Here is a 13,846-nt window from a genome sequence, read left to right as displayed (position 1 = left end):
CTCTTCCAACTGAAGAGTTCAGAGTTCTTTTAAGACCACTGTCTAGTTGTAGTGTATAACTAAAAAATGAGTTGTATATTTTTTTTCTCCTGAACATACAACAAAATTAATCCCTGTCCTGAACAAAAGGTTGGGAGTGAAGAAGGGGGATGGGGATGATACCTTGTGAGAAAGCACACGGCAGGGACCAGAGCGATAGCACAGCGGGTAGGGTGTTTGCTATGCACACAGCTGACCCAGGTTCAATCCCCAGCATCCCATATGGTTTCCTGAGCACCACCAGGAGTAATTTCTGAGTGTAGAGCCAGGAGTAACCCCTGAGCAACACCAGGTGGGACCCAAAAAGCCCAAAATAAAATAAAATAAAATAATTAAAGCATAAGACATAGGAAAGGAACAAATCATTAGATAAACTTTGGGGGGAGAGGGCAGGGTTTGAGCTACACCCAGTGGTGCTGAGAGGCTACTCCTGGCTCAGTGCTCAGGAGTGGCCTTTGGCACTGCTCAGGGGACCGAATGCAGTGCAGGATGGAACTGGGGCCAGCCTTCTGCAAGGCAAGTACATTAACTCCTATACTAGCTCTCTAGATAATCTAGATATTCTTTTTTTTTTTTTTTTTTTTTGCTTTTTGGGTCACACCCAGCGATGCTCAGGGGTTACTCCTGGCTTTGCACTCAAGATTTACTCCTGGCAGTGCTTGGGGGACCATATGGGATGCCGGGGATCGAACCCGGGTTGGCCACATGCAAGGCAAACGCCCTACCCACTGTGCTATCGCTCCGGCCCCTAGATATTCTTTAAATAATCTAGATAATCTCTAGATAATCTATAATAAAAGAGAAGTGTGGTAAAAGCCACCAGAAAAATCCAGTCTTTCCTCCCCACCAAAAATCAGACCATCCTTTTCAAACATCGCACATTGGAAGTCAGCCAGTGTAGCTAAGGCAGTCTGTTCGATTTTCACCAAAAACTGATAAACTGAGAGCTTGGAGTCCTTAGAGCCAGTCCTTACTTGAGCAGTGACACTGTCCCAACTGTAAATTATTCGGAGTTTATCTGGGAAGTATTAACCCAAAGCCTAGTAAAGCTTCTCCCCATTCATGTCTTTGTTACGCTTGGCGGGGCACACCCAACACACTCCTGGAAGGGCTTGGGAAGCCATAGGTGGTGCTGAGGATGGAACTGGAGTCAGCCGCAAGCAAGACAAATCCCTAATTCCTCTACTATCTCTCTGGCCCTTCTAATGCATTTCTTTTAAAAAAAAAAATCTTTCTTTGAAGATCAAATATCAAGACAGGCTGGAAAACTGGTTACATTGAGTAATCAAGGTACTTGGGCTCCCAGGGTCAGGAAAAAGGTAGGACCAGAGATAGTCCAGTCAGCAGAGCAATTGCCTGGAGTGAGCAAGGCCCTGCATCATCCCAGCACCACATGGCAGTAAAGCACCCAAGATTAGCCCTAGTGACCAGTCAGAACTGTGACGCGCCAGCACTGCCAGGCAGAACAGAAGAGGCCCTGAGATCCCAATCAGGACTGGGTGTCAACCCTGGAGAAAATCAAACAGAAACAGTAGAGAACAGAAGCTACAGCTTTGGTGATAAATTCACTACATACAGACACTGCTTAACAAACATTTGCCTTGTATTTTAATTACTAACATTAGTGTTGAATGTCTTTGAATTCATCCTATTTATTTGTGTCTCCCATATTATTATATGAATAACAAATTGTCAGGAAAAAAAGCTGTCTACCAGTCTAGCTTTTAGGATGTACATGATTGCCCTGAAGTCAAGAAAATATGTGGCTGTACATGTGCTGATTTGTAAAATGGTCATCAAGTCATGTAAGACTTGAAAGAGAGCATCTTAATTTTGTAAGTATGCCCAGGGGAAGCATACTTCCTGTGTTAACATATAGGACATGTCAAACCTTAGGTCTTCTGATTCTAAATTCAGTGTGCTTTCCACAAAAGTACATAGTCAAAACTTTCTATATGTTACTGGAATTACTATTTTTGTTTAAGGACCCCCTCAGTGGTGCTCAGGGAAGCTCCGAGCACTGTGCCTCGGATCACTCTGTGGTGCTCAGGGAACCATTAGTACAAGGGATCGAAATCTGGCTTTCTGCCTCCAGAGCCTGTGCTCTGGCCCTTTGACCTATCTCCAATGTGATGAAATTAAATGTATTCCCATAGTTCACATATTGATTAGAATCCTGGATTCTACTTCTATTTTTTCTGGTTTTTTTTTTTTTTTTGCATCACACCCAGGGATGCTCAGGGGTCACTCCTGGCTCTGAACTCAGGAATTACCCCTGGCCATGCTCAGGGGACCATATGGGATGCTGGGAATCGAACCCAGGTCCGCCACGTGGAAGGCAAATGCCCTACCCGCTGTGCTATCACTCCAGTCGGCCCCTATTTTTTCTGTTTCTATATTATCAGTTTCACTTCATTGAGAATTCTATTTTATGTGGTTTTTCTTGATGCACCATGATTTACAATACTTTTCTTTGTTTTTTATTTGCTTTGTGGGTCACACCCGGTGATGCTCAGGGATTACTCCTGGCTCATGCACTCAAAAATTACCCCTGGGAATTGAACCCGTGTCAGTCACATGCAAGGCAAACTCCCTACCTGCTGTGATATCACTCTAGCCCCTACAATACTTTTCATGGCAGACTTTCATGAATACAGATTCTCATCCCACGCCCACAACCAGAATATGTGCTTTCTTCCACATTGTCTCAGACTTTCTTCCCACCCACGCCAGTCCCCCACCCCCATCCCAACCCATGCCCTCAGTAAGCTCTGTTCTGTAGACCAGTTCTGGGTTCTATTGGCTTGGGCCATTTGTTATTATTCCCTTCCTATGCTTCTTTATATACCAATATGAGAATAATATTCTATATCTGTCCCTCTCTTTAGAAAGAGATTGCTGTTAGAGAAGCTGCTACCTTCCAGCTTCTCTAACAGGAATCTTCTCTGTCTTTCACTCTCTTTTCTGAAAATGCTTGTATGCATTTGTACTTTGTTTCAAATGGTTTGTAATAGTACGATCATTAACTAAAAGGAAGTGGTGAATGATATCAGAATTAATTAAAGTCAATCTTGAGAATGATTTCCCTTGAAGAGTGAATAGGGAAGCAAATATCCCCAGAAACACTGTGAACTGCCCTTCCATACATTTTATAACTTGGCTCCCAAAGAGATGCTCCTGAGCTCAAATGCAGAAACAAAGTCTGCTGCCTGGCTAAAGACAAAATCTTGTGTCTTTGTCGTCCTCTAACCAAAGAAGAATCTGGATGACTACAAGCATAATTCAGGGTGAGAAGCAATTCCGCAGCTGGAAACTCGTTGCTTACGAAGATCTCCTTTAGGAAGAACCTTCCTGATTCTATATTCACAGTTAAAGACGCGGGACTCAAAGAAATACCCAAGTCAGCAAGCTACGCGCCATTCAAACAAAATCTGATTGAGGAAAACTGTTCCCAAGGACCGGTGAGCTTCCCCCGCTAGCCGGTAGGTGGGTGTGTTTAGCAGAAAGAAGCAATGGGAACCGCCTGTCAGCCAGCCCTGAGTGCTAATTAGCTCAGCCTACAACAAAGATAAGTGAGCCTGGGAGGAGGGCCCCCTGAGGGGTCTTTAGATTCTGGGAAACGTCTGATTGGCAGATGTTAAAAGGGATTCTTTGGTAATCCTGTGCATCAATGGGCTGCACAAATTCAGTCCAGGACTGCAGGAACTCAGGCAAGAGGACGCTGTGCAGCGGGCTCCCACAGACAGATCCGAGATGGACAGAACCTTGGAAGCCCTGAGACACATCATTGCCCAAGTGCTGCCTCAAAGAGACCCCGCTTTGGTATTCAAAGACTGTAAGTACTGAAGGGGAAACAGGGGTGTCTTTTTTTTTTTTTTAAAACAGTTTTAGAAAATGGATCTAAATGCCTCGTCACATCTCATTTAAGCATGATTTCTATGTAGTCGTGTGCTGTGGTCTAAGTGATATTTAACTTGTTCCTGACTGAAGTCCTGCTTTCGTTTCACCTATGATCTTAGCTGCTCCATGTTTAGAAGCTATATCTCTCCTAAAATCAAAGGGTCACCTAATGCCTTAATGAACTTTTCCAGACACTTAAGTAAAGCAAGATTGATTGGTACTGGGATTCAAATGAGTATGGACTTGAACATAAATGTAAAATATATGTCTTTGTGAATTTGTTTAATTCTCCATAACATGTAGTAGTTATACTCAAAGTTCTGTGCTTGAAAATTGTTGCAAACCAAAGTTAACAATACATCACCACTGGACTCTTACATTTTGGCAACTAATTGTACCACTTTAGTTAAAAACTCAAAAAATGAGAGGGCTCCCATCCCCCTCCCCCACCACCGCCCCACCCTCACCCCCAACCACACTATCCCCAAGGGAAAGTTGTAAATGGCTGTGGCAATGTTATTTCAAAATATTTTTTAATGATTTTGAAATATAATTCAATCACGTTTTCCCATTCGAGCAATACCATTAAACCATTTGTCATGTAACTTCGGTTCTGGAACCAATTTGATTTCCTGCTGCCACAAAACAGACTATCTTCATTTTGTATCTTATCTACAGTGGGTTTCATATTACAAAGGGCTTCTGGAAATAGAACTTCACTGCCCAAAAGGTATAATGCATATGGATTTTTTTTTCTTACTTCAATAGGTTACAGGTTTCTTTGTGAATCTCATTATGTCTGTCTCCATCAAAACATCAATGGTTTGGAATTTTGCTTTCTGATTGCTGAATAATGCTAGTTTCCAGATGTCCTTTTAGTTTATATTTCTCATATGTGATGAAGAAAGAAATGTTAGGCCATTTTATTCCATAAATTTTTCTTCCTGGAAATTAAGTTGTAAACAATCTACTCTTGAAGGCATAAGGTAAATGCTTTCCTACTTCTCTTCTTTTCTTCCTTCCTCTTTTTCTTTCTTTCTCTCTGTCTTTCTCTTTTATGTTCTTTTGTCTTTTTCTTCTTTCTTTTTTTGTCTTTTTATTCTCCTGTCTATCTGGTCGTTCCTTTTCTTTTTGATTTCTTCTTTCTTTAAATACTGTCTTCAAGCATGTCAATAGCTGCTAGAACTAATAAAAATCACCCGCCTTCAGTCTGTTCTGGAATCTATTCAGGTTTGTATGTTTCTTTAAGTGAAGGAAAGAATGTCCCTCTCCTGAAATACCACTAAATTCACTTAGTGAAAGAGAAAAGAGCTTTTGACCTGCCCTAAACTGTGGGTAAGTTGGATCGACCAGGGGCTATAGCTGACAGATTGGATAGGGGTAGAAGAGTGAAAAGAAATAGAAAAGGGTTTTGTTTGTTTGTATTTTTTTAACTGAACTCACTGTGGATTTACAAAGTTCATTAGGGAATTTTATGGCTCACTTTTTAAATAGAATTTTTTTCCACGAATAACCTACAGTTGAGCAGTGAGAATAAAATAGAAGGGGAGTTAAAAGGAATGACACCTATTTTGCCATCCAGACCTTTGTGGAAACTCATATTTGTAAAGGAAGGCCTCCTGTTTTGTACAAGGAACCCACATGGATCAGAGAGCGTTGCCTGCCAGACTGGGCTGCCCCTCTGCACTGCATGGTCTACGGTGTGAATGTTATAGATTGTTAATCCTCACCCTTTGAGTTTTTCTCATCTGAAAAATGATGAAAGGACAGTAAGCCAAGTGGCAAATTTTGTAGCAGGTTTCCTCATGTCAAAACATCTTAACTACTCACAATCCTCCTGGAATATATGGGAACAAGCTTAGTTATACTCTGGAGTAGATCATCAAAATACCTGGGTAATGCAGTGCAAGGCTCAGAATTAGCACTTGGACTCTAGCACTTGTTTTTGGCACAGGCAAGAGTTGGTGCCATGCCCCTCCTGTTTTACACAGCCTGTGAAAGGCTGCCATCAGTCTTGAGTGGCAGGTTCTGAGCCTCCTCTCCCAGTCACTCCTGGTTCTTCTTCCCCAGCTAAATCCATTCCTGCCAGAACCAAGGGGTTCAGCACGCATTACTGCCAATTCCTTAAGAAAAATTACTCCCTCACATGTTGCATTCTAAAGATGAAAAGCCAATTCAAGAATTATTAAGACCCAGCAAAGTTGAACAAAGAAATGCAACACACACACACACACACACACACATTCCCTCCTTTCCTCCCTCCCTCTCTCTCTCTTTCTCCCTTTCTCCCTCCCTCCCTCCCTCCCTCCCTCCCTCCCTCCCTCCTTCTTCATCTCTCTTTCTCTCAAAGTATTTTCTCTAAATTTATCTTGTATAAATACAAAGGAATTTGTCTCATTATTCTTTGGTTAGGCATAATACAGGGGATGTAAGTCATCATTAGGTTAATTGGCTGCCCTCAGTTGGCTTTTGATTTTATTTAAAAATAAACAACAGTAAACTGAATTTTCTCTTCAACTTGGTCAAGAAGATGCAACCAGATAGTTTCTGGTGTGTGATAGATAGTTATGATCATTTTAGAAAATAAATTTGAATTCTTTTAGTCAAGGAGGCCTCCAAGCTACATTTTGCAATGCATTAAATGTCTCATTTGTTTTCAACAAGGTGTTCATAGGGCAATTGTCATCATTTGTTTTGTGTTTTCTTTCCTAGAATTAAATGAATTTCATAACACACACACCCCAACTCCTGCAATTTTGCTTAGTTCACTTTTCAAATGGAAACTGCTTAAATAAAATGGACTCTTTGGGTGGGGGTGGGGATGGTATTCCACACCTGAAAGTGCTTAGGACTTACTCTGTGCTTGGGGTCATTTCTGGCAGGGTTCCAGGTACAATATGAGGTGCCAGGAAGCCAACCTCCAACTGGGGTCAGCTGTATGCGAGGCAAATGCACTACCCACTGTCCTATCTCTTTGGCCCCTAAAGTGAGGCCTTGACATGAAGTTAGTTCTGGTTGACTTTAACCTGCTTTCTACCACCCAAAGGCCTCCACTTTCTAACAGGTAGCCCTGGGGTTCTCTATATGAGCTTTTCTCAACAGGGGCCCTCAACATGTCCCAAAGGGCCACAGGTGAAGATTTGCATAAATGGGGGCCACAGCATGAGGCTACAAGGCCAACTGGTAGGACAGAATGGCCACAGGGAGGAAATAAGGTTGGAAGGGGTCACAGTTGGGGAGAAGGTTGAGGGGCATTGCTCTAGAGCACCTGAGAGACTGCAGAGAAATGGAGCATGGCTCCATGGTGCACTGCATTGTTGACTTTGTGGAATATCCAGTTTCTTTTCAAGTGCCTATGCCAGACAACAAATGACTTACCCTAAAGGCAGCCCTTGCCAGCAATTCTGAGTGTGTGTCAGCTGTGCGACTTACAGCTACAAACAACTGCCCTTGTTTGACAGTTCTTCACATGCTTCCTCAGAGGAGGGCTCCCTCTGATTTCAAGATGGCTGCACTGTGGAATCCTACTCCTCAGCTGACAAGTGTACCACACACTCATCTGCCACCTAGGGGTTCTTCATTCAATTCGACCATTCCCAGCAATGGCAGGATGTGGTAACAGCATTAGGCTAAGAGCATATACTCTTCACAGCGAGGCTGAGGGTATATACTCTTCACGGCGAGGCAGTATGCCAGATATGTTTATGATTTAGAAGTGAGGGAGCTGAGGACCAGGGAGGGGAAATGTAGTTGCTCAAGGTCACACAGAGCCAGAGTTCAGATTGCATCTCCCAACTCCTCCTCTTTAAGCCACAACAAATCATTGCTCCTCAGAGGAACTTCTTCAGTCTTACATTGCCATCGTCATCGCCATTTGTGCTGACCCTTAGGGAAACAAAAGTGGAGTAGATAAATGCTCACTGGGACTTGAGACCAGATGAATTGGCACATCTGCATGGAAGATTGAGAGGGGAAGGACATTTTCAGAGAGAGGGAACAGCAGGTCCAAAGACAAGTCAGGCAACCCAAGAGGAATGTGATGGTAAAGAAGAGGGTGGAAAGGTAAACATAGCCATGCTTAAGTACGGGGTCTTGGGGTCTTTGGCCTTGACTATGATCCTAGATTAGTTCTGTGAGATATGACCTAAAGTTGCATTGGGGGAAAGATGATATTAACATCTGCTATATGGGACATTCTCTGACACCAAGTTGGAGAGAGGATTGCAGCTTTTTCACAGGACTCAGATAAGATTCAAGAATTGTGGATGTGGACTAGTGTGTACAAAAAGAGCCTTTTACTAACTAAAAGACAAATCCAGGCTAACTTTCTCACACAGGCATCTTAGCTGTCAGTGAAGCCACAAGAACACAGTGATTTACAGCACTGACTTATAAAATGACATGATGGGTTTCACTGATAAGTTTCCCTGAATTTTATAGTGAAAACTATATCATGAACCTTTATCAAGGCTGTTTCTTGGCACAGCTAGTGGGAAATTTCTCCCATACTGAAAGTGTATTAACTCTTCCACTTGGGAGACATTTTTGTGTATGAAAGCTGTATGTACATATCAAATAGGTGGACACTTCAAGAACTATAGCTTTGTCCTTTGGAAAAATTTGGTCTAGACTGTAAAACGATGAAGAATATCTTAGTAAATATGAGTCTGATGGGATAGAAGCATAGGAACAGAAATTCTAAAGAGTTAGGTATTTTCTCCATGCTGTGGTTTTTGGTGGTTACCTGAAATCTATAAACGTGATGACACATTTATGGTCTTTGCATTTCACGGAAAAGACTGGAGTAGGATGTAAAGGATGGAGGCTGTGTGCAGTAAAATCCCTACACATATTGCATTGCATTCCATCACATAACATGTGCCTGAGAGAATATGGATAAGCACCAAAAATCCTTCACTGGTCACTAATTCATTTTGGATTAACAATGGCATCTTAATTATACTCATTTGAACTCAGATTTGAGCTGAGATTTGAACATCCAGACTCTGGGTGTCCACTCTGCTGAAACCTATTCAAATGCTAATTTTATTTTATTAGATGCAACTATTTTTATCTGAACTTTTACTCAAAGGGAAAAAAACCGCACATTTCAAGTTGGTTATTGGTAACATCAGTAATGTTCTTGTCCTTTTTGTTTTTAGTAAATACACATTTGGCAGACTTTAAATATTATAGTCTCTGCCCCAATGGAAAAAATTTCCACATGGTTAAAAAGTAGTTGACTTCTTAATCCCCTAATAGCATACCCATCCTAATACTTTATTTCTTAATATGCAAATGAGATTTAATAAACCCAGATAAAATATGATTGACATTCATTCTATGTGCATAGCTGGCGCCTCTTCATGGCCCTGCTGTCTTGTCTCAACATAAGCTTTTAAAAAATTTTAACAGTTAGGATTTGTTAGCCTGAACTCAACTTTAACAACTTCTGAAACTCATGTGTTAAGTTACAGCCCATAATAGGACCCAGCTGGACCAGGGTGCGTTTCTGAGCATATGATTTTTCTGTTTAAATGACACGCTTTTACTGATTATGTGCTACAGATTGATTTAAGAAATGTAAGACCACTTTAGAAGCCTTTCATAAAAGAATCTTCTTTATTTAATACATTTCATATTGAAGTTTTAGCCCCACGGGCTTGTCTTTCTGTTCGCCCATGTTCAAATGTTCACATCGGTTTAGACTGTCAAGGTACTTAAGACAATCTTAGATGTGAAGCTTTTGCAAGAAAAAGGAATGGAAGGTTTAATTTGGAGAAAACAGCCTCTGACCTGACTGCACTATTTATCCTGCTGCCTCAACGAGAATCAATTGATCCCTGTTTTGATGTCCTGGGGTCAGCCCCTCACCACTCCGCTGGCACTTACTGCCTGTCCTGCATCAATTTCTTTTCTCTGGGGGACTCTCATTGAGTAGGCGCCTCTCAGCACCTGTTTCCCCACACTTGCAAGTCCCAGGAAGGCAAAATCTAGTCTGCACTTCTCTATGATCCCAAACGCCTTCTCGAGGCCAGTAGCCAGGAAGGTGGGACCACAGACTGGAAATGAAACATTTCTTTTTTGCAATTTTTATTCCCCTTTCCCAGGAGCCTTTATGGGGAAGTAAATTGCAGCTGGGACTAAGCCCCCTGTGTTCCCTGACACTGTCAGCAGGCCTAATTGCAGGCAGGCTGAGCAGAGAGGGAGCCTGGAAGGGGAAGGGTGTCCTCGCCCAGCCCCGGCTGCCAGGGCAAGCCCACTGCCACCATCCTCGACACCCGGAGGTCTCATGTCATCTTCAGCACCACCTTCTGCTGGAGGCTGAGGTCCTGTGTGTTAGGACCAGACTCTGTTCCTTGTCCAGAAACCCTGGTTAGACAGCGCAGTGGGATTGTGAGCAACTTTTTTACAAAGACTAGGCCCAGGGAAGTTGCCTAGTGTACTGGAAACCACATTGGCACTGGTTTCACACAACCAGTTAGCAAAGAAACCTGCCTTTGCTTTGCTTTTTTGTTTGTTTGTTTGTTTGGTTGGTTGGTTGCTTGGTTGGTTTTGGTTTGTGGCCCATCCCTAGCGATGCTCAGGGGTTACTCCTGGTGGTGCTGGCAGGCCTCATGTGGAGTCAGGAATGAAACCCATATTGGCACCATGCAAGGCAAATGGTCTACCTGCTATCCTATCACTCCAGATCCTCCTTTGCTTGCCTTACTTCGGTTGCTAGTGGCTGATCTTAGTTCAAGGGTCCCCCAGTGGCACTTGTCAAAGGAGTGCAGTCTTGGTGCCCAGTGGAGCCAGGGAAGATGTGGAGTTCCTGATTGTTTAAATCCATTTGAGCAGGTTTAAGGTCATGTATCTTTGATGCGGGGGGGGGGGGTGAATTAATCTGACTCCAGGACAGTGGGGAAGCCACATGTAGGGACCCCTGCTTGTTGTTGAATCCTGGCTCCCTTAATGGCATTCAGACTTGAGTGTGCTTTGGGATTCCCTTTTGCTCCTTCATTACTTTCCGTTCTGCCATCATTTAAAAAATGGCCTGTAGTTCCATTTAAAAGATGAGTTATTTAAATTTTTTTCCAGGTGATTTTCAGTTCTGCATTGTTAAATTCTAAGATGAAAATTAAACTAAAAATATGTATAATATCTTTCTGTTAAAGTTAGCTTTGTAAAACAGACCAAAAGGAATAATACCCTCCCTAGCCCCTCAGGGAAGTGCCAGGGTGAGAAAGAAGGAAAGGAAAAAGAAACAGAAAAAACAATGAGAAAGTTCCTCTTTAGGGAACAAAAGTCTCTGCCTGCCTCAGTCCTGCTGAGTCTGGAGCTTTCTTGGAGAGAGGGTCTAAAGAACTGAGCTGCCTCCCATTGTTGGGTTGAAGAGACTGAGATTCCTTTCTGTTGCCCTCAGCACATATGTTTGAGCCACCAAAGTTCCAGCATCCTGGTTCAAACTTGGAAGAGTCTGAGCGTGGGAAGCAGCTGTCTGCTGATCAGGTCTGAGCTCTTGACACACTCCAAGCCCAAGGCCTGAAAATGCCCGCTTTGCATGAGGGAAATATCTTGAACTCCCCTTTACATTCGTTGGGAGTCTTTTTCCTATTTTTCCTCAGTAAAACTAGGAAATTGCATGGGCAAGAACAAGTTGTTCAGGATCGAATTGCTAGAATAGGAAATGCTAATTAACAGTACTTCAAAATATCACCTGCTGAGACTAATCTAATTAAAGTTTATACTTAACTATTACATAACATAAAGCCATCTGTTTGGGAGAGAGAGAATCAATTAAAATATGTTAATCACTTTAAGAGTCTTTTAATGACATATCCATAAATTGTCATCTTTCTAATTTGTCTTGGTTTTGGGCGAGACATTTTACTCAGCTAGAATTTTCTGTCATTGGAAGACCTGAATAAAGTGATGCCTTCTTGGAGGAATCGTTCAGGATGGACGATGTGTGCTGGAAGTAGATAAAGGACCAAACATATAAATACTGATAGCCTCTCAGTATCTATATTGCAAACCATAATGTCTAAAAGTAGAGAGAGAGTATGGGGGAAATTGTCTACTTTAGAGGCAGGGGAAAGGTTGGAAAGGGGAGGGGTATACTGGGACATTGGTGGTGGAAAATGTGTACTGGTGGAGGGATGAGTGTTCAATCACTGTATGACCAAAACTCAAACATGAAATTTTTGTAACTGTATCTCACAGTAATTCAATAATTATAATAAGAAAAAAGAAGAAAAGTTGTGCCTTCCTGAAAATAAACAGTGATCAAGATAGAGATAGCCCATGGAATGGGAAAAATGATTCACCCATTACCCATCTGATAAGGGGCTAATATCAAAGATATAAAAGGCATTGGTAGAATTTGACAAGAAATAAACATCCAACCCCTCAAAAAATGGGGAGAGGGGCTAGAGTGATAGCACAGCAGGTAGGGCGTTTGCCTTGCACACAGCTGACCCGGGTTCGATTCCTAGCATCCCATATGGTCCCCTGAGCACTGCCAGGAGTAATTCCTGAGTGCAGAGGCAGGAGTGACCCCTGTGCATTGCCAGGTGTGATCCAAAAAGAAAAAAATAATAATAACAAAAAATGGGGAGAAGAAATGAACAGAAACTTCCTCAAAGAAGAAATTCAAATGGCCAACGGGCACATGGAAAAATGCTCTACATCACTAACCATCAGGGAGATGCAAATCAAAACAACAATGAGATATCATCTCACACCACGGAGACTGGCCCACATCCAAATGAACAAGAACAACCAGTGCTGGAGCAGATGTGGGGAGAAAGGGACCTTCATTCATTGCTGGTGGAAATGCCGACTGGTCGAGCCTTTTTGAAAAACTATATGGACATTCCTCAAAAAAAAGAAAACTGAAATTGATTTTACTAGCGATTGATAGCAAAAGAAACTTTTTTCCCCTCATTTCTGAGCTCCTTATGTATTTTGGAAATCAATTTAATAGTGCATTGTGTACAATTAGGGAATTTTCAGACTTGTAGACTATTTTTAGAATATTTAATGATATGTTTTCCCATCCAGGAATAGTTTTTCTCAAGATACAAGATTCAAGTCTATAATCAAGCCTTTTCCTTTCTTCCTTTACCATCTATAACCACAAATAGTAGCCAGTCTTCTAATACCTACCCTGACAAGCCGGCCTAATGCCTACTCTGAAGAAGGTTTGTTCCAAGCATTTCCCAATTTCGGCCATACTGCAAGCCCATGAGCTGCTGCCATTAACAGTACAGAGGCATCAAGCAGTAGGGCAGGTGTCTGGAGATGGTGGGCCAGGATTCAAACCTAGGCCTTCTGGCACCAGAGCCTCACACACGGTGAGACAAGGCTCCACCACCCAAGCTCATCCTAGTCCCAGAGCCCACTGTGTTAACTGCTGAGCAAACCACTTTTCTGTTGCTCAGGGTGAAGAGAAGGGACAGTTGTGCATTTTGGTGTGTACTGGTATTGAATATTGTTTGGTAACACATCATAAACCTCAGTGCATGTATATCCTCCACATCTTAGAATTCCTGTTTGAAAACATGAACTGAGTCTCCAGTCACCATCTTCTGCGTCACCTCTGGGAAAATAACTAGCTCTGAATTTTTAGGAGATAGGCACTGAATTGCCACATATTTGTATGTTCCAGAGGGGCTCTCTGCATCTTCCAAACTGCAGATGACTCTTGCTTGCTTCACTGCTACCCTCTTTGCACAGATGTCTCTGTGTGACCCTTTCAGAGCACCATTCCCGTCTGGAGGTGCTTGAGCACCTTCACTGAGGAAGAATCCCTCAAATGATGGTCTCATAGACAGAGACAGAGATCCAGGCTTCTGTTTCCATAAGGGGAAAGCTGGGGAGCCAAGGTGGTGGGGTGATTTCCAGTCATTCAAGGAGGATAACT

General features: G+C 42.5%; 1 protein-coding gene across 2 annotated transcripts in view; it reads left to right on the top strand.

Moving 5' to 3' along the window:
* The first annotated feature begins 3,586 nt into the window (after positions 1-3,586).
* The window catches only part of LIX1 (limb and CNS expressed 1), a 64,225-nt gene continuing 53,965 nt past the window's right edge, over positions 3,587-13,846 (top strand). Inside the window, exon 1 of one of the 2 annotated variants that reach the window (XM_055140632.1) lies at positions 3,587-3,874. In XM_055140632.1, the coding sequence (XP_054996607.1) occupies positions 3,793-3,874 (82 nt within the window). In that variant the 5' untranslated portion in view covers positions 3,587-3,792. The remainder of the gene's footprint in view (positions 3,875-13,846) is intronic. The other variant, XM_004613091.2, reaches the window with a different exon arrangement.

The sequence above is a fragment of the Sorex araneus genome, chromosome 1, assembly GCF_027595985.1.
Source record: "Sorex araneus isolate mSorAra2 chromosome 1, mSorAra2.pri, whole genome shotgun sequence".
In the NCBI taxonomy this organism is placed as follows: domain Eukaryota; kingdom Metazoa; phylum Chordata; class Mammalia; order Eulipotyphla; family Soricidae; genus Sorex; species Sorex araneus.
The sequence above is the reverse complement of the archived record's forward strand: the minus strand, read 5'-3'. Positions and strand labels throughout refer to the sequence as shown.